This window comes from Dromaius novaehollandiae, unplaced genomic scaffold (genome assembly GCF_036370855.1).
Source record: "Dromaius novaehollandiae isolate bDroNov1 unplaced genomic scaffold, bDroNov1.hap1 HAP1_SCAFFOLD_176, whole genome shotgun sequence".
Taxonomy (NCBI): Eukaryota; Metazoa; Chordata; class Aves; order Casuariiformes; family Dromaiidae; genus Dromaius; species Dromaius novaehollandiae.
The window spans coordinates 27,879-48,247 of record NW_026991391.1 but is presented as its reverse complement, the minus strand read 5'-3'; the positions used below and the strand labels follow the sequence as shown (position 1 = coordinate 48,247).

The 20,369-nt window shown below is 40.2% G+C and overlaps 1 protein-coding gene across 1 annotated transcript; it reads left to right on the top strand.

Annotated features, from left to right (window-relative positions):
• Positions 1-234: 234 nt before the first annotated feature.
• Positions 235-14,843, top strand: LOC135326129 (amyloid-beta A4 precursor protein-binding family A member 1). The gene is made up of 7 exons (XM_064503980.1): positions 235-455; positions 1,156-1,341; positions 6,343-6,522; positions 7,306-7,518; positions 10,487-10,606; positions 11,242-11,382; positions 11,745-14,843. The coding sequence occupies exons 1-7, from the start codon at positions 393-395 to the stop codon at positions 11,814-11,816; spliced, it is 975 nt and encodes a 324-aa protein (XP_064360050.1). The 5' UTR covers positions 235-392; the 3' UTR covers positions 11,817-14,843.
• The last annotated feature ends 5,526 nt before the right edge of the window (positions 14,844-20,369 follow it).

The window sequence follows — 20,369 nt, the reverse complement described above, 5'->3', positions numbered from 1 at the left end:
CTCCAGGCAAGAGATGCCTTTAGTCCTATAAATGGCCTTCTTTAAGGCAGGTATCACGTGGGGGAGACTCAGTTTGATTTTCATGGAATGTTTATACAGTTCATGTTGCAGTAGTGTATAACTATTGGATCAAGAAGGTGGTCAAGGGTGGCTTTTATGAGATTAAAAATTTTACAAATGACATCTAGCTCACTTTCATATCTAATGCAGGGATTCCACATCTTTGTGTTTATCTTTAACTTCTGAAATCTAATACTCTGTTCTGCATTGCTGTTCTGGTGACTGTCTTAGTGTGCCCTTGTTTGTGATCTAATATCATTATTAAGGATGTTACCTAATGTTGTTGACTCTATTCCATTTATCTGTAGGCTCCAGAAGGTGAATCTCAACCCATGACCGAAGTGGACCTCTTCATTTCTACACAGAGAATAAAAGTATTGAATGCAGACATGCAGGTATAGACAAAGAAGCACCTTTGCCAGGTCAGGGCTTGTCAGTATTATAATAATAGTCCATTGAAATAGATCATCTATCTATAATCTAATCTAATCTATCTATCTAATAGACCATCTACCTGCCAAAATTTGAATGACTTAGCTCCCCTGAAGTAACATCAGTCCTGACTCTTATATTTCCCTCCAAGATTTCCTAGTCAGAAATCCATGCTTGAGAATCATGTCATGCATGCCTGATGTGTCTGACTCTAGAAAATGATAGCATTGGCAGGTATGCTAATCTCAATCAGCCCACTTCTGATAAGAAGCTTTGTTCACGTTATCCAACATTCTAGGTAGTCTAGTACCATAATATGACAAGTATCAATCATCCCCGGACTAGCCTAAAGCAATTGGTTGTGATAACTAACTTGAAGTCCTTACTCCTCTCTATGTTGTGTGTGTTCAGGCCAAGATACCTAAGTCTGTGTTCTTTTCCACAGTAAATATAACCTTAATTTTCAAAATGTGCTTTTTTTGTTTTGTTTATTGAAAGTGAGACTGTAGTTTCCTCTTGACACCTTGTTTCATACAGACTTCTTTCCTTTTTATAGACACTTAATAAAGGTCTCAAACTCCCATTGATATGTTCATAAAATGCCAGAAGTGCAATAAGAACTTGCTTAAAACAGCTGCTGGTACTGTTTTTTCTATCCTTCAGGAAACTATGATGGATCATCCTCTGAGGACTATTTCTTACATTGCGGATATAGGGAATATAGTTGTTCTGATGGCTCGTAGACGAATGCCGCGATCAAATTCCCAGGACAATGTGGAAGCATCTCACCCCTCCCAAGATGGAAAAAGGCAATACAAAATGATTTGTCACGTCTTTGAGTCTGAGGATGTAAGGAATTTTACTATCTTGTGATTTTTCTTGGAGGTAAAATGTGAGCTCATCTTGACAGGCTTGAAGTCTATCACCAGTGGTCCTGGTTGGTTTGTTTGTTAATTGCATAAAAATATTTTGTCTAAGTAGAGGAACTTGCCTTCTGTTTGCATGTTGGGACGTGGTGTTTTACTTGCAAAGTTAGTATTTATAGAAGAACTTCCTATTTTTACGTGAATTTAATACTTACTAGTGACAGTGAGGGGCAGGTTCTAAAAGAACATTGTTGCCACAGCTTACATATACCAGCTCAGGATCTGGCTGTGAGAGTGAACATCCATCAAAGCAGCTTATTTCCATAGGGAGCTTGCATTCCTTACAGTTGCTACAAGGATCACAGATACATGCCTTAAAGGGGTGTTTTGGCTTTTTTGTCTGAGTTTCCTTTTGATATGAGGCTGGAGTTCAGGAGTTGATGAAATCATTTCAAAAAAAAAAAAATCCTATAAAAGAGACATGTCCTGTGAAGAGACATGTCTGAGTGAATACATATGAGGTAGAAGATGCCACAGGGGGAAAAGTGCTCAGTTCATGTGGTTTAAATCAAATCAGGATCAAAGCGGTCATCTTCCTCTTTAGTGTTATCAGTTTGGGGCACGTGCCCTCTCAGACAGTTGTGGGTGTCCCATTCACACCCACTGTTATGCTCGCATCCCTATTTATCAGCTGTCCTTATCCAGGCCATGTTGCCAAGTGTTGGTGTGCAAGCTTCCACAGAGGGCTTACTGAGTTGTCTGTTATCAAACCTGATGTCCTGTCCTCACTAATTAAAACCCAAACATTTGGGAAATAAATATCAATGCACCTAACTTGCTGGTTTTATGTAGTGTGTGTGTGTTTTCTTTTTTGTTTTTTGTTTGTTTTTTTTTAACTAAACTAAATAATCGGAGGGGAAATACACAAATACCTCAAATTGAAGTTGGTAGATATATAGCTGTCAGTCTCATAATCAGGTTAGCCCCAAATAATATGATGTCACATGGTGCTATCTAATTGGGAAGACAGCAAATCTCATTTAGTGCTCAGCCCTCCAAATAAGAGAGTATTATATGTCTCCATGGCAATCACTGTATTTATGCCAGTCAGGTGGCTTATACAGAGTGAGAGGAACCACTCCCATGTGAAAATTAATGTTCAGACTACAGCGATGATGCCAGTTGAGGTATCCTGCCCAAATTACAGATGGTGAGGTAATAGCCTATTTCTGCTTCTTGTGCCTTGCACCTCACCTAGGCTTCAGAAAGACTTTTCAGTATAATTCAGAGTATATTAAACTAATTAAAAAATTAAGTGAAAATATTATTTTCTCATTAGTGCCTTAAATGCCTTCTGCTCCACAGAATACATTTGTAAGGGCTTTCAGATGCAAAGGTTTCCTTTAAGAAGTGGCTGATTTTATATATTTGGGAACCTATTCTGAAGGCACTGTGTTCATATCAAATCTGTGGTTGCAGATACATATGCAACCCACTGCTGGGATTCTCAGTGCTCTTGCTTTACTTTTTAGAGGTAGTCCTCTACCAAACTAAATTTGATGGAGAACCTAAAAAATTGATTTTTATGTAAAAGAGCATATAAGCCACATTTCTTGTAATGCCCTTCATGAAATTGGTGTGCAAATAGAAAGACTAGCCTATGTTTTTGGGGCTTAATATCACTAGATGTGCTGCCTGGTTTGAGGCTGTTGCTTCTGTATTTCAAATCACAGATTTTGTATGTTACTGGACTCTCTCTCATTGGCCAATTGAAAAAGGCAAAGATCAAATTGTCAGATGCTAGAGGCAATGGTTTATTTTCTTTCAGAATATGATAGCCTGACTATCATTTAGCCTTCCTGGATCTATTTCTCAGCATTTTCTTGGCTATTCAAAACCTGTGCTTCCATTATAGGATTGTCATTACCTTCTGTGGTTTGGTCAGATGATTTCATATTTGTGTCAGATGTGATCCTTCCTGTACCAGTAAATATTGGCCTGGAAAGTACATCATGTCCATAGGTCCAAAAAAAGCATTGATTGCTCAGTAGTCTGAAAATATCCTGAAAAATTTCAGGAGATCAGCTTTCCTCAGTCATAGAGCAGTTCAAAATAGCTTACAAAACATTCTAAAAAATCTGAATGAGTAAGAAAAATACAATATTTTTGTTCTAACTCTTTCCAAATTATATCTGTTAGCAGCAAAGAGATTTCCACTCTAAAGAGCTTGTAACTCCAATGGAGTAATAGACCCTCTTATATATAAATCTTACATATTTTACTGTTATCTCTTCTTCTGGGACAGATGAGTATCTAGAAAAATTTATCCAGTACCTGACTGTGATGCATCTTAAGCCCTCAAATGGGTAATGGCCAAAATGTGTCCCTGCTTGGAACTATCCTCATCTAAAAAAACCACAACACCAGATTTTCCAATTGTGGTTGGGGCTGGATCTTTAAAACAGCTCAGCTCCCAGAATAGGGCCAAATGCTGGGTGTCTGAATGGCAGTTGATCTCTTGGAAGTCATTCTCAATGTATGCACCTGAATGTACAAGTCCATATTTATTTCCTCTTGCAGATCGCTTACTGAGCTATTGAGTTGTAGTGCTCTCATCTTCTTGACATCTTGTTCTTGCCATCAAATTGTTTTGATTTGAACGTTGGCAAAATAATGCTAGTCCAGACTCTGTGTGTGCTGTTGCCTTTTCAGTGCCAGAAATCATGCTGTTGTCATCAACAGATTTAGAGCTAGCTTGAGTAGTTTTAAGATGCAACCAGTTTTTATTTCAGGATTGTGAATCTTTTCCTTACTGGGGCCTGAATTGGACTCAAAAAATACAGTTGGCAAGCTGCATGTAAAAACACACCTTAGCAGTGTTCCTGCATCCCCAGCACACCCCCACGCAGTAGGCTATGGAGTCCTCCCATCCTCTTTCCTTCCCCTTCCCCCTGAACCAGCACTACCCACCAGAGAGCAGTTTCATTCCACGCTGTGACCAGTACCCCTACACTCCACAGTGCTTCCTATACCCAACACTCTGGTTATACACAGCACTGCTCCACGCCCAGTTTTCTGAACTGCTCCTATGTGCTCTGCGCTCATGCTGTGTTGCTTTCCACTTGCATCCAGTATGTGCATCATTCTAACTTTACCTTGCTCACCACCTTAAAACAAAGAATTCCAATAGTCTGCTATTTCCAGCTGCTTCCTTGCATAGCACAGAACTTTCCCTTTACCTGCCTATGTCCTCTACCCCGCCCCAATCTCTACCAACAGTAGCAGGTGGTAGGAGCCAGAACAGCTCACAGGGAGTAATGCAGAATAGCGAGTGAAAGCTATGGAGCATCCATAGAGCGTAGAGCGGCCAAGAAGAAGCTGCAGGTATAGGAGAGAGCTGTGTAGAATAGGTAGAACGGGCTGGAAGCCCAATGAAATTTATTCATGAAATACAACAAAGACAAGTGCCAAGTCCTGCACCTGGGAAGGAAGAACCCCTGGCATCAGTACAGGCTGGGGAGCAGCAGCTCTGCCAAAAAAAGACCTGGGGGTCTTGGTAGACAGCAAGCTGAACATGAGCCAGCAGCGTGCCCTGGCAGTGATGAAGGCTAACAGCATCCTGGGCTGGATTAACAGGAGTGCAACCGGTAGACCAAGGGAAGTGATTCTCCCCCTCTACTCAGCACTCATTAGACCACATCTAGAATATCGGGTCCAGTTTTGTGCCCCCAAATGCAAGAAAAGCATTGATAAACTGGGGTGAGTTCAGTGGAGGGCCACCAAGCTGGTCAGGGGGCTGGAGCACTTGCCCTACGAGGAGAGGCTGAGGGAATGGGGCTTGTTCAGCCTGGAGAAGAGAAGGCTTCAGGGGGACCTAATAGCAGCCTTCCAATGCCTATGAGGAGATCATCAAGAAGATGGGGCCAGGCTCTTCACAGTGGTACGTGGTGGGAGGACGAGAGGCAATGGGCACAAGTTGAAATGAGAGAGGTTCTGACTGGATACAAGGAAAAACTTTTACCATGAGGACAGTCAAGGAGTGGAACAGGTTACCCAGAGATGTTGTGTAGTCTCTGTCCTTGAAGGTTTTCAATATCTGACTAAATAAAGCCCTAAATAACTTTGTCTGAACTCATAGCTGACCCTACTTTGAGCATTGTGGACCATTTCCAGTCACGTTAAGGGCTGGATCCACTCAATGGGCCAGTAGTTCCCACCCTTTCCTCACTTCATCTGATAGTAACTGCAAACACCACTGTGATAATTTTAAAAGAAAGGAGAGGGGAAGAGGAGGAAATATCTTAGAATCACAGAATACTTGAGGTTGGAAGGGACTGTTGGAGGTCATCTAGTCCACTCCCCCCTTCCCCCGCTCAAAGCAGGGTCAACTAGAGCAGGTTGCTCAGGACCTCATCCAGTTGGGTTTGGAATATCTCCAAGGATGGAGAGTCCACAACCTCTCTGGGCAACCTGTTTCAGTGTTCAACCAGGATGCTGTTGGCCTTTTTTAAAGGCCTTTTTATATCTTTTTTCATGCTGTTATGTGTATTTTAGAGCATGTTTTTATTTTTTACTGGTGGCTTGTCAATGTAATATTGCTTCTGCCAGAAGTGAAAGCTATCTGGGATCTGCATGTATTGGAAGAAGTGCAGGTGAGAGCTGAAGTTCTCCCTCTGCAGTCTCAATTTCAAGCAATGCAATGGGTATACCTTTATGTTAGCAGTTGTTACCTCTGAAAGGAAGGCTTTACTTGTGTTTCTTTTTTATAGTTGGTTGTTGAGCTGGGTTCACTGCATGGGTGACTGCGTTGACATTTCTCTGTTGTGTTTTTTTAATTATTACTTTAGGTTCAAATATTTTTTTAATTGATTGCAGCAGCTTAACTTGTAGGCAGGAACCATTTTGCAGCATGATTACAACAGAAAGAGTCAGTGAATGAGACCATCAGAATGTTTGATGTTTTCTTCTTTGGACATTGCTACAGGCACAGCTGATTGCACAGTCCATAGGTCAAGCATTTAGCGTGGCGTACCAGGAATTTCTGAGGGCAAATGGAATCAATCCAGAAGACCTAAGCCAGAAGGAATATAGTGACTTGCTCAATACCCAGGACATGTACAATGATGACCTGATTCATTTTTCCAAATCTGAAAACTGCAAAGATGTACGTCTCATTTTTTTTCCATAACACCATTAAGCTCATCTTATCCCAAGTTCAGGCCTGTAGTGGCAACAATTAGAAAGCTATTAGTGCTTCCTATAAATGACCTCACTGAGGTCATTTATATCCTCCCCAGTAGGATATCCTGTGGGCAATTCTGTTTTAAGAGCAAACAGTGAACCCTAAATTTATCAGTAGTGAAATGATTTACCATCTTTTTTTACCACACAATTTTCACATTTGAGACATTGCGTGTCAGTGAAGTGTATTTAAAAAAAACTTGTTAATACAGTAGACATTATAAAATTTTTGGAGGCGTTAGGGTTGATAAGAGAGGTTGACCCCAGATTTTAAAAGACTATATATTTGCTGTTTGTTTTTATTAATAAAGATGAACTAGTGTATCACTACAACACACAGGTAATTGTTTCCCAAAACACAGTCACAAGCACTTTAAATCCCTCCCTGACTTAGTTCTGCCCACCAAAGCCCATCATGCCAGAGTCTATTCTACCCCAGCTCCCTCCACCCATATGCACAGATGAGTTCTGTTTGGGGTAGATTTTTGCATTAAAAAAAATCTCTAGTTTTAATGTTATTTCATGGCTGAATTAATTTAAAATGTGTTAAACTGTATACCCTATTGTGTTTTACCTTTGAATAAGAAAGGCATTTTGCAAATGAGAAGTGTGTGTTTGTTTATATGTAAACATATGGGGGGGGGCCCTCATCAGTTCCATAGATGAGAAAAAGCTTTTGTTTGAAACTCTCTTTCTTATGATTCAGGTTTACATTGAAAAGCAAAAGGGAGAAATTCTAGGTGTAGTGATTGTGGAATCTGGCTGGGGATCCATTTTGCCTACAGTTATCATAGCCAACATGATGCATGGAGGACCAGCAGAGAAGTCTGGGAAACTAAACATAGGGGACCAGATCATGTCAATTAATGGGACCAGTTTGGTTGGCTTACCACTCTCAACATGCCAGAGCATTATAAAGGTACAGAGAATATTCCTGGATGTTACATGTTTTAAAACCTTTATTGGATTAGTGGGAGAGCAAAAAGTATAGAACTATTTGTTTGTTTGTTAACTCTGAACTTGTGCATTTTATAGCAGTTTCCTTTTGATGGCCTTAAATTAGAGGGCAAATTCTGTTTTATCTATTTTCTGAGCCCTAACAAGGGGGCTATGCATTTAGCTGCTTAGACCAGGGCACAGTGCAGGACTTCAGGCCCCAAGGGAATATTTGAATCCAAAAGGAAGATGCCTGTTATGATCTGGAGGCACCTAAAACTTCACATGACAGTCTGAGACATAGGTACCTAAAAATCTGTCTTGGTGCCATTTTAGCCATTTAAATGCTTCCTATGTTCTGGTTCCTAGAGAACTGAGTCATTTTTTAAAGAGCTTGTTTTTTGAAAACAGTTTTTAACATTTTTTTTTAATTTTGAATTTAAAAGAAAAATTAAGCATATTTATTCTCTGTAGAAACAACTTGAGTGTATTTGAAAGTGTAATATTTCTCTGAACTTGGCTAAATGGTGGGATATTTTAATTGGAAGAACTTTCTTCTAATTGACATGAGTGCATGTAAATGCAAAAAGCAGGTGAGTCAGCTGGAAATGAAGAGTCTCTGGGGTAGCTGCAACATACAAGAGAATGGGTATTTAAACATCAAAGTTTCAGGACGGGGAAAGATGCACCCCTTGAGAATGTGGGAGATTCAGCTAAATTGTGTTCTGGGTTACCTATTGAAATAGTCAATCACCACAGAACTGCTGCATATTGTAGCACGTAGACCTGTAATGTAATGCTGTATCTGACTGTATAGAAAGCCTTCTGTGTCCCTGTTAAGTAGTGGTGTTCTGCAGTAAAAAAAAAAAATGTTTAGTAATTCACAAAATAAGTATGTCTTTGTTGTCCATGGATTCATTTCTTAATGCTTGAATGAAAAAAATTTCTATAAAGACTTGATATTCTGGTTTCTGAAAATGTAAACATTGTGCACTGACAAGTAATAGATACTTAAGTCTCTGAGCCCAACTGTTTTGGATTCAGTGACTTCAAATGATACCCCATGAATGCAGTATATTAAAACCTTGATAAAAGCATTCTTTTTTTTTTTCCCCTGAAGGAGAAAAATACCATCTTATTAAATATCTCTGTGCCAATTTCAGTGGAACAAAGCTCAACACTTTGAATCCAAGCCCTTCATGTTATCTGCTTTGTCATACTTGTTTTCTATCCCATACCAGTTTTATTTCTAAAACTATAATGTATGCTTTTCTCATACCAATGGACTTTTGCTGTGAAGTGTTAAGAATCTTCTGTATTTTCTCAAAACAAAAACAATTAAAAAGGCCAACTTTGCTGTCTCATGCCTTTAGAGGCCTTTTGTTCATTGATAAATGAGGCTGTTGCCATAGGAACTGCTAGCCATTTATCTTTCTGTTAAGAAGGTAGTCCATGCATTTGCAGGTCTTTATAGCCATGTATCTGGAGCTGTTTATGTAACATTTTTGGATAACACACAAATGAACCCCCAAATGAAACAGTCACCTAAGCATACATTTAAATGTTGCAGAAATATCTTTGATTTGATTTATCTTTTGATTGCAATTTTTTTTTAGCATGCTATAAGGACTCCTATGAAAAGATAAGCATTTTATATAGATGAGGAGTATATCTTGCAAGTATTTCACATAATCTTATTTTTAAATTAGAGATGTAAACCTTGCTGCTAATTGACTATAAACCAATTACAAACTGACAGATCTAGGAAGAAACTTTCCATGTGTGATGGTTATTCCCTAATTGTATTATGCTACTTATGTCTTTTTCAGAAGCATCTGGTTCTAACTACTATCAGAAACAGATTCAGAGACTGTGTGACTGTCATGTCCAGGCAGTTAGAGATATTGACTGTTCATCCCAGCAGAATGTCAGTCTCAAGTCTAGAGTTAGGCTCAACAAAATCAGCAGCGGTAAACTGCATGTGGAGATGTCAGTATAGTACTTAGCTGTAATAGGAATTATTTTTCTGAATGAAATCCTAATCTTGTTGAAGTCAGTGTCAGGCAATCCATTGATTTCAATGGGACCCATATTTCACTTTGTGCATATGAAGGAAATTCAAAGGCAGGCATCGGAATTGATAAATGTTAACATGAGGGAAGCTTTAAGCTACGGTACTCTTTACATAGCATCTCTTTCCTGTATGAGTTCTGCTTATTGAAGGCTAATCACATGTGCGAATGCAACATTTAAGAGTAACGTGTGTTCAATTCTGTATGTTGTATAGAAAAAAATAATCTAACATTGGAGTTGGATTTATCTACGAGAAAGAACTCTGAACACTTGAAATTGTGTAATGGTCAGACTCTGCAGTCATTTCCACTTTTATGATTGTGTTTTCCTTCTTCATTTTGTTCTGGTAGCAAAGATTTCATGGTGGATATGATAATATCCAGTTTAGAAGAGAGGGGGAATGTAAACATGAGTATTGCTTATACAAGCATTAGATGAGTAGGACTTGACATTTGCATTACAGAATTGAACATACCCCATCAGAAAAGCCACTTATTTGTAATTATCTTAACTGCATATTTAAAATTTAATTTCCCAGCCAGAATGTTTGGCAGTTTTTTGGTCAACTGCATAGACCTGCTTCTTTTTCTTTCCTTTGCTTCCTTTAGAAGAACAATTTGTGTTCTCAGATGAAGAAATTGCCAGCAGGAAGCTAGATTTCTTAAAATGACTCCATCAACTTCTAGACAAGGACTGGGCATCCTGTTGCTTGTGTCTGGTATTCAGAAATCCTGTTCCATAACGATGCATTCAAAGAACTGCTTATTCAGGGCTATTCCCATATTAACATTCTAACTATTGTTTTTTATAGTGCTCACATTAAATTGTTTCACCTCATTTTTGTCAGCATTTTTCATGGTGATGGCATTTTTTTGCAGGGTTTGAAAAACCAAGCCCAAGTTAAACTGAACATAGTTAGATGTCCTCCAGTAACCACAGTCTTGATCAGGAGACCTGACCTCAGATACCAGTTGGGCTTCAGTGTACAGAATGGGATTGTAAGTACCTTCCAGACCTTCTGATGATGCTTTCACATATGTGGAAGTTTGCATATGTGGAGAATTGCATTTTTTTCCTCACTGCAGTAGGGGCTCAGTACACATGTTAAGGCTAAGATATAAAAGCTGAACTGGTCAGTTATTCTTCTTTGACTTTTTTCCCAGTCAAAGGTAAGAAAATAAATTTTATTTCATAACTTTAGAGTCAATCAGAGGAATAAAAAGGCTGTTTTAGGTTAAAGAAACAAAAGTGTATGGAGAAGGCTGCTTTCAGTCTGCATCATTGTATGGTTTCAAAAGGAGGAGTCTGTATTTGATTCTCTTTTAATGCAAGGCATATGCACTCTGAACTTTTTGTAAACTATGATTCTTCATGCACTCTTAATTTTTCAAACCATGAAGTATCCGAAGTATAATACAAATAGCTTTTGGTGAATGGTTTCTTTTGCTCTTGGAAGAGAATGTGTAGTACTTGATTACTAATAAATGCTACTTTGAATCAACGATCCACTACATTTTAGACTTTGTTGCAGACACATGTATTTAAATATTGTATTATAATTTGCAGACAAATGTATAACCTAAAGCCTCTGTTCCATATCAAAACCTTGATAATTTTGTCCTTTCCCTTCCAGATCTGTAGCCTTATGAGAGGAGGTATAGCAGAGCGGGGAGGAGTGCGAGTTGGCCATCGTATCATTGAAATCAATGGGCAAAGTGTTGTAGCAACACCTCATGAGAAAATTGTTCACATTCTCTCAAATGCTGTTGGTGAGGTAGGAGCAGGCAGTGTGCCTAGACAGTATTGCATATTTCATCATCATTGCTTCTTTTGGCTTGTTACTTTTCAAACATAAATACTAGAAGTGAGAGCGAGAATCACCAAGGTTTCTTTTATTATTGAAGTGCCCACAACTTTAGATAAAATTGAGATGGTTGGTGGATACTCAACACCTTAGAGAATCCCCTCCCCCCAGACCTTAGTATGAGTATGAAAATTCTCAGGCTTTCCCTTTCCCTTCTGTCCTATGTTACCTCAGCTAGTTTCTTCCCTAGTGCTCCCTAGGCTATGGGACACTCATGTTTTGAGAAATATGCCTAATAGGTGTATTGATTAAGTTGTCTTATTGCTTTGTAGATTCATATGAAGACCATGCCAGCTGCCATGTACAGACTGTTGACTGCGCAAGAGCAACCAGTTTATATCTAAGGCTGACACCTTACCTTCACAACGTGCATGGAGGATGTTTTTCCTCATTAGTGCTTGTGTTTCTACTGCTGCATTTGTGTCTGCAGAGACATTTCTCTCTCTCCCCAACATTTGCTCTGTATGGAGGGGGAGGGGAAATATATCCATGAGACTTTTTGGTTGCATCTCTTTACAAGTAAAGCTTTATGCAATTCCACACACACACACGATAAATAGCAGCAGTGTCCATGGTAGGATTCACAAAAAAGAAGAGTTACATACCTGTGAAGAATGAATAAATGATGCTGTGATAAAACCCATTGTTCAAATGCATACCTTTTAATTCTCATTTATCAGTTCTTCGGGGGGGGGGGGGGGGGAGTGATCTCTAAATATCCAGCAAGACTAATATTGAGGGGCTATGCTGAGAAGCTATACTTTCTAAACTCTTAATTCCAGATTTCGTGCACACAGCTGTGCATTGGTGTATATAGACTTTTTTTAAATTGTGCTCAATTGCTTAATATTTATGAAGCTTGAAAATAATAGATCTGCACACTGTTCTAAGTAATTTTGTTACTCTGAGCCAGTTTTAAAGTATTTTTTGTCAAAAGACTTGTCTAATTTTAGTGACTTTTTTCTTTAGACATAGATAAATGGGAGAAGTAAAGGTAACGTAGGAATAAATTTATTTTGTTATATAAGTTAATTTGTGATTTGTTTTTTCCATATGACACTTAGAGGATGTGTGTGAATACTATACAGACTTGTATGAAGAAGAAATGTAGAGATGTATGAAATCCAGGATTTGCTTGGTCTATAACCAATAATCAATGTCAGGGACAAAGGGGGAAAAACAGTTAAAGAATAAAGCAGCAGGTGGCTCTTTTTCCTCAGGAAGAAGAAAATGCTCTGTTTTGTGTAGCTACATTCTCTCAGTACTGCATACTGATGTTTACGCTGAAATCGAACCATATATTTAGACCAGGCTGATGCCTTGAATTTTTTGGAAGCAACAGTTTCTGCTGTGTTGTACTGTGATATAAAGGTTTAGTGTAATTAAAAATAAGACCAGGACACACATGGAAAAAGAAAAAAATCCCAGCCTTCTCACTTGAAGCTGCTCATAGCCATTGGTTTCTCAATCATTGTGGAATTGACTGTGCAGTGCATTGTGTTTGGAGACTAGTAATGATACCTGGACTTTACTCTAGAGATACCATGGATGTATATGTGTGTGTGTAGACATGCACACCTCTGTTGATGAGAACTATAAAAAGTATGTTTCTATCTGAGTACTTGTTTTCCATCTGTGGTCAGAGGTGCGTATTTTGCCTTTCAGAAACCATGGACCTACATGAGCTGGAGAGAGAGAGCGAGAGAGAGAGAAAATAAGCTTTATATTTGAATGGGCAGTAAATATTTAAGGGAGATAATGGGATGGAGCATAAGCTATTGTAGTAAGTGAATATGTTTTAGTGTGAAAGTACTATACAGTGACTTGATTTACTGCAGTTCTTGTTGTGTAATTTAATCTCGATCTCTGGAATAGCAGATTTTGCAAGAAAAGGGTATTAGTATTCCAGGTTAGTATTTACCTCTGCTATCAGACTGCTGTAAATAGATTGTGAATGACTTGTGAGTAGAGTTTTTAACTGTATACATCTGGCTTATGGAGATCATTTGAAATTTTTTTCATAACTTTCTATTAAAATAGTAATATATGTAAATAAGATATATAAGCATATACAGTTTAGTAGAGTATATACAGTGCAGCCTTTCCATAAGTTGCCTGAGGAAACTCATCAAAGTCTTGAAGAAAGTTATCACACTTCTGATTCCTTCTGTGTTTTACACCCTCAATGTCACTTGTTGCTTTTGTGGTTCTATCCAACTCGTGTTGAGGGGTCTTCCCATTGACTTCAGTGGGAGATGAAGAAAACCTAAGCACACAAAAGTATATAGGGTTGAAACAATTGTTTATTTAAAAAGAAGGCTGTTATCCTGCAATCAAGCTTATACCTAGTAATAAGCACCTGAGTACCTAACACATTTACTTCCTGGTGAACAGATGCTTAAAGCTAAGCATGTGAATGCTTGCATGATTGGAGCCTAGTGAAGAATCTTTGTTGTTCCAATTACAATGTGTGTATAAAATTTCTACACTGGAAGGCTTCCTGTGTGTGTGTGTGTGTGTGTGCGCACGCGTGCGCACACACGCACGCACTCTTGATAAGTCTTGTAAACAATCCCACCAGTTTAGTTAGTAAAAGTAAAGATTGTTTCAAGAAAAATGAGCTCAAAAGGAAGAGTCGGCACTTTTCTACAGTAGCGCAGCAGTTTATTAGATTAGGTGTGTGAATTCTCCATGGGTACAAAGGAACAAACTGTCATTTTACATTCCCTCTTCCATAAAAGGTCCGAAAAGTTTTTCGTTCTTCAGTGCTTCATATAGTCTTATTAACTCTTCAATGGTTACATTAAAGATGAAACATCAGCAAGTTTCCCACTTATTTTGAATCTCATTCTGATTTGAGATTTGGTTGGAATTTCCAGATTTGTTTTGTGTTTTTTTTCCCTTAATTTCCTAGATGAAATCAGTTTCTGAAGATGGCAATGTGCATGAGATCTCTTGTACATATTTTGTGCAGTACCTAGACTCTCTTGTACTACTGTTCTGTATAGAGGATGAACGGAAATTATTATAAAGCATTGGGAAAGACATAGTATTGTATTTGTAACAATATCGTTCCTTGTAACACTGAACTTGATCTCCCTAGAGCCTAGAATGTTGATATTGCACATCTGAATGTAATTTCTCTGATGTTTTTTGTCACAGGTCTTTGACCTTTTCTCTGTAATGAAGCTGCAGTGGTTCAATGGGGGGAGGATGAGTTTGGGGGTGTTTTGGGGGGAGAGGAGTTTGGGTTTTGGGGGTGGGGGATTGCCAGCTATTTTGGTGTGATGTATTTACTGTGCTACATTCCTTTATTTAGCAGAGCAGTAATGTCTGTAAGAATTACAACAATAAAATACAGAACAAAAATACCTCAGACAAGGCTGAGAGTTTGCCGATATTTATTTAAGAAGTGGCTTGCTAGTACTGGATGTATGTATGCTTAGGTGTCCAGATTTCTCTTTGGTGACTTAGTTTGCAGTAATGGTATATGTGCATCTGCAGACTCAAACCCATAATATTAACTAAGTATTTAAAACACCATTGTTTTAGGGTAATAAATGACAACTGCTCCTAAATTATATGCGTCCAGCAGCCTCCCATCGGTGACCCCTCGGCGCAGTTCCTGGGGCTCCCCGCACAGCTTGGAGTGTAAGTCCTTCATTAAATCTACCCTGTTTAACCCCTCATGAGCCTTGAGTGTCTCTCTCCACCAGTATCCGACCCTCCCTTTCCACCATGCAGTCACAGATGGTTGATGAATATTTCTAGCTCTGATATCTACAGAACTTCTAAATTTTCTTGTACCCCAAGAGAAGGACCATGAAGTAAATCAAGCGTCAACAAGGAAATATCTCCTTAAAAGTTTTCATAGACCTTTCTGTGAACCACAGGAATATTTTGAGGCTTGTTCTTTTGAACATGAGCACACTCATAGTGGTAGCTTGCCCTACTTGATTATTTCACACACTCACTCACCCCACCCCCTCCCCAGGTCACATCACTACATCTTGACTTCCCTTCCCATCAGGGAGATGGTCCAGGAAGGTCAGACTGAAGGTCAGTTCCATGCTGTGCAGCTGCCTGCAGTCACCACTCTTGGGCATTACCAGCATCCCTGGGCATCCCAAAGCATTCGTCTCTATAGCTCACCTCTATTTCCCAGATCTTCCCAACTTCCAGGTTCCTTCCTCCAGCTAGGACATTCACCACCTTCTTTCCAGGCTCTCAAGCCCCTGAGTCTTCCCTGATCTAAATAGTCGACATGTCACGTGATCAACCTCCTAATTGGTGGTTCTACCTCATGTCTCTATTAATGGGAGGATTCAGGACCTGCCACTTTTAGTCCAGGTGTTATCAAAAAAGTTGTAGCTAGCAAGTAGCTGGCTTGTCCTCGAGAGTTCAAAAGTTCAGTTTTGGACAGTGTGACCGCAAATCAGGAAAAGGAGGGTAGGATACCAGCGGAGAGAGACACTCAAGGCACGTGAGGGGTTAAACAGGGTAGATTTAATGAAGGCCTTAGACTCCAAGCTGCACGGGGAGCCCTGGGAACCGCGCCGAGGGGTTGCTGATGGGAGGCTGCTGGACGCACGGGTCAGGCGCCCAGGCGGGACCCACCTCGTTGTATCCCGAGGGGCCCCTTAAATCTGCTAGAGCTATTTCCTTATCTCAGCTGTGCTAAGCTTGAGTAGCTGCTGGCTGGGAAGCAGCTGGACACTGCTGACAAAGCGGAATATGCATGCCTGGCCCTGACGGGCATTCGGTCAGTGGGTAGAGAGCACACTCTGGGGCTGCTACCACGTCCTCTGCCAGTCACTGACTCCTCACCAGATCTCCCGCAGGTGCTCTCACTACAATGACAGATGCCATTTTGATAGTGTAGTGTGATTGTCTTGTTTTACTGCCTTTATTCTGGCACTCTGTTTTTGTTGGAATATTGGAGGTTAAGATAAAAACACCAGAAATTTTTGAGAGATCATAGTAGTGCTTTTAACCAGTTTATTCAGATCCAACAGTATCCTTTGGCAGAGTTTATACTGAGTTTAACGAATTAGTCCTGATAAAATAGACCATTTCAGCTTCACGTAGTACAGCCTAAAACATTCAGAGACCTGTAGCAAGGTGAATTAATTGACATGGCATGATCTGAAGTTATAAAAAGTGCAGTTTTCCAACATTGTGTTTTCTAAACTGAGATTACTGATTAAGCTGTGAGTTCACTGCTTATATTAGACTGACACAATGACCTATCAAAGTCTTTGTGCCATGCTTTTAATTATTTTCACTGTTTTCACAGCAGTCGGTGCCTTTTGCCACCATGTATGTGTAAGAGAGGAATTCAGAGGAGCTTGTTGAGTCTGTAGAGCCGTTATATATCTGTGTTGTGGGCCAACCACAGTTAGGGATGGATATTATTTTGCTGATGTTTTCCCGTTAATTATCAACTGAAAAACTAAAAATAATTCTGTAAATTCAGTAATAACCTGAAAGTATGTTGCAGACCCTATGAGGTAGTCAGCCCAGAAGCTGTTCTCATTTCCCAAGTAAAAAGTAGGTATAAAAATTTCAGAAGAATTACAGGGATAGATGTGAGTTTAGAGATTTATTTGTAGGAATCGGGAGTTGTCACACAAACCTTTGCTAGTGTATTTAAAAAAAGGGAAGGACAGAAAAATTGTTATTGCTATTAATTAGAACTGTTTTATGCTTTAATTGACAGCAGTTTGAAGGGCAGGATGACATCCTGAGTGCTTTTTGCATCCACTGTTCTGCAATAATATAAATCCATTTAAAAACAAGGAAGATAGAAGCTTGATAGAAATGGCTCTTCTCCAAGTCAGAATTTGTCTGATGGTTTTATTAATTGACAATTGTGAATATTTTGTATGATGATAAGTCTCAAAGATGGTTGTGAAAGTAATGTTTTAAATTTGTAAGATCACATTTGCCTTGGCAGCCATCACAGTTCCTCTATTGGTCTCCTTTTTAGCCTGGTTACTAAGCAAGTGATCTTTTTGTCTGTCTGTTTTGATCCAACTGACTTTCAAACCCACTGAAAAAAAATCCATTAGTCCCACTGCTCACAGAACAGTGTGTTTAAGCTATGGGGAAGATCTCCATGCTGATCTCAGAGTTTTCCATGACAGCATTTACGCAACATTTCAGATTACCCTTCATTAGGTACATGAGTGGAAAGCAGGAGAACTATGAAATAGGGTGGGAAGCAAAAGAGACTCAGAATCTTAAGATCTATTGACTAGGGAACTTAAAAAGACAATTAGAAAGTAGATATTTTCAACAAATGTGGCATGGTTGGGGGATGCCAAAAAAAGCCCCCAAATTAGGAGGAAAACTGAGAGAAAGGACACATGGCAGAAGGACTTTCACAAAAATATAAAGGGGGGAAATATTTTTTTAACCTAAGTCTCATTTTGCACCATCAGCCAGTTATGTGCATGATAAAATGACAAGATCAGTGGATGAGGGGAGAGCAGTGGATATCGTCTACCTTGATTTTAGCAAAGCTTTCAACACGATCTCCCACAGCATCCTTGTATCCAAGTTGGGACATTGCAGTCTATATGGGTGGACTACTAGATGGTAAAGAACTAGCTGGATTGATGGGCTCAAAGGGTAGTGGTTAATGGTTCATACTCTACCTAGAGGATGGTTACAAGGGGAATTCTGCAGGGGTCTATTCTGCGACCTGTCCTGTTTAGTATCTTTATCAACAACCAAGAGGAGGAGACAGAAGGCACCCTCATCAAGTTTGTGGGCAACACCAAACTGGGGGGGGGGGGGGGGGAGTTGATATGCTCGAGGGTAGGGCTGCTATTCAGAGGGACCTAGACAATCTGGAGAAATGGGCTGATGGAAACCTCATGAAATTCAGCAAGGACAAATGCCAAGTCCTGCACCTGGGACGGACTAACCCCCTGCAACAGTACAGGCTGGAGACTGACTGGTGGGGGAGCAGCCCTGTTCAAAAGGACCTGAGGGGCCCAGTGGACAGTAGGCTAAACATGAGCTAGCAGTGTGCCCTGGCAGCAAGGAAATTTAACAGCATCCTGGGCTCAAGAGGAGTGTAGCCGGTAGATCGAGGAGAGTGATTATTCCTCTTTATTCAGCACTTATTAGACTGCATCTGGAATATTGTGTCTAGTTTTGGGCCCCCTTCATTATAAGAAAGATGTTAATTAACTAGAGTGAGTTCAGGGACAGTCCACCAAGATGGTTAGGGGGCTGGAGCACATGCCATATGATGAAAAGCTGAGGAAACTGGGCTTGTTTAGCCTGGAGAAGCAAAAGCTTAGAGGGGACCCTATAGCAGCCTTCCAAGACCTAAGAGGAGATTACTAAGACAGAGTCAGGCTCTTTACTGAGATGCATGGCAGGAGAATGAGAGACAATGGTCATAAATTGAAACAGGGGAGGTGCTGCCTGGATATAAGGAAAAACTTTATGAGACTAATTAAGCATTGGAACAGGGGCCCAGAGAGGTGATGGAATCTCTCTTCTTGGAGGTTTTCAAGACCCAATTGGACAAAGCCCTGAGCAACCTGGTCTGAATTTAGCGTTCACCCTGCACCCTGCTTTGAGCAGGAAGGTGGACTAGAGACCTAAGGTCCCTTCAAACCTGATCAATTCTGTGATTCTATGAAATGAATGGTAGATGCCAGTAACATCTAGGAAAAGAAATGTGATGAAAACTCAGTTGATAAATCACATACTGCGGTTCTTTTGTCATTTAGTGCCTGCAAGTTTTTATGAAATCAGAAGACCCTTTATTATTTTGGGCCAAATTTTTACTAGTAATAAAAACTTTTCTTATCGCTTGATTTCCTAGGTAATTTTTACTGTCGCTATAGAAGAAGAGAGATGCACAGCAGCTTGATCTCAGAATCACAGAATAGTTGAAGTTGGAAGGGATCCCTGGAGATCATCTGGTCCAACTCCCCCTGCTCAAAGCAGGGTCAGTTAGAGCAGGATGCTCAGGACATTGTCCAGTCAGGTTTTGAATATTTCCAAGGATGGCATCTCCACAACCTCTCTGGGCAACGTGGTCCAGTGTTCAACCACCCTCACAGTGAAAAAGTTTTTTCTTTTGGTCAGATGGAATTTCCTGTGTTTCAGTTTGTGCCCATTGCCTCTCAGCCTGTCACTGGGCATCAGTGAGAAGAGTCTGGCTCCATCTTCTTTACACCCTCCCATCAGCCATTTAGACACACTCATAAGATTCTCCAAGCCTTCTCTTCTCCAGGCTAAACAATATCCACTCTCTCAGCCTCTCCTCGTATGACAGATGCTCCAGTCCCTTAAACGTCTTCTTGGCCCTTTGCTGCACTTGTTCCAGTATGTCCATGTCTCTCTTGTACTGGGGAGCCCAGAACTGGACACAGTACTCCAGGTGTGGTCTCACCAGTGTTGAGCTTTCCAGCTGGTCAGCCCCCAGCCTATACTGGTGCATGGGGTTGAACTTGATGAGGTTCCTCTCTGCCCAACTCTCCAGCCTGTCGAGGTCACTCTGAATGGCAGCACAGCCCTCTGGTGTCTCAGCCACTCCTCCCAGTTTTGTATCATCAGCAAACTTGCTGAGGGTGCACTCTGTCCCATCCTCTAGGTCATTAATGACTATATTGAACAGTACTGGACCCAGTATCAACTCCTGGAGGACACCAGTTTGTACTGGCTTCCAGCTGAACTTCATGCTCCTGTTCACAACCCTCTGAGCTCTGCCCTTTGGCCAATTTTCAATCCACCTCACTGTCTGCTCATCTAGCCTGTACTTCATCAGCTTGCCTATGAGGGAGGATGTTATGGGAGACAGTGTCGAAAGCCTTGCTGAAGTCAAGATAAACAGCATCCACTGCTCTCCCTTTTCTCCCTAAAAGTGCCTT

Coding starts and splice junctions, on each gene's coding strand:
- LOC135326129 (XM_064503980.1), top strand. CDS start 393: ATGACCGAAGTGGACCTCTTCATTTCTACACAGAGAATAAAAGTATTG. Junction 6,523..7,305: donor AATCTGAAAACTGCAAAGAT/GTACGTCTCATT, acceptor CTTATGATTCAG/GTTTACATTGAAAAGCAAAA. Junction 10,607..11,241: donor TCAGTGTACAGAATGGGATT/GTAAGTACCTTC, acceptor TTTCCCTTCCAG/ATCTGTAGCCTTATGAGAGG.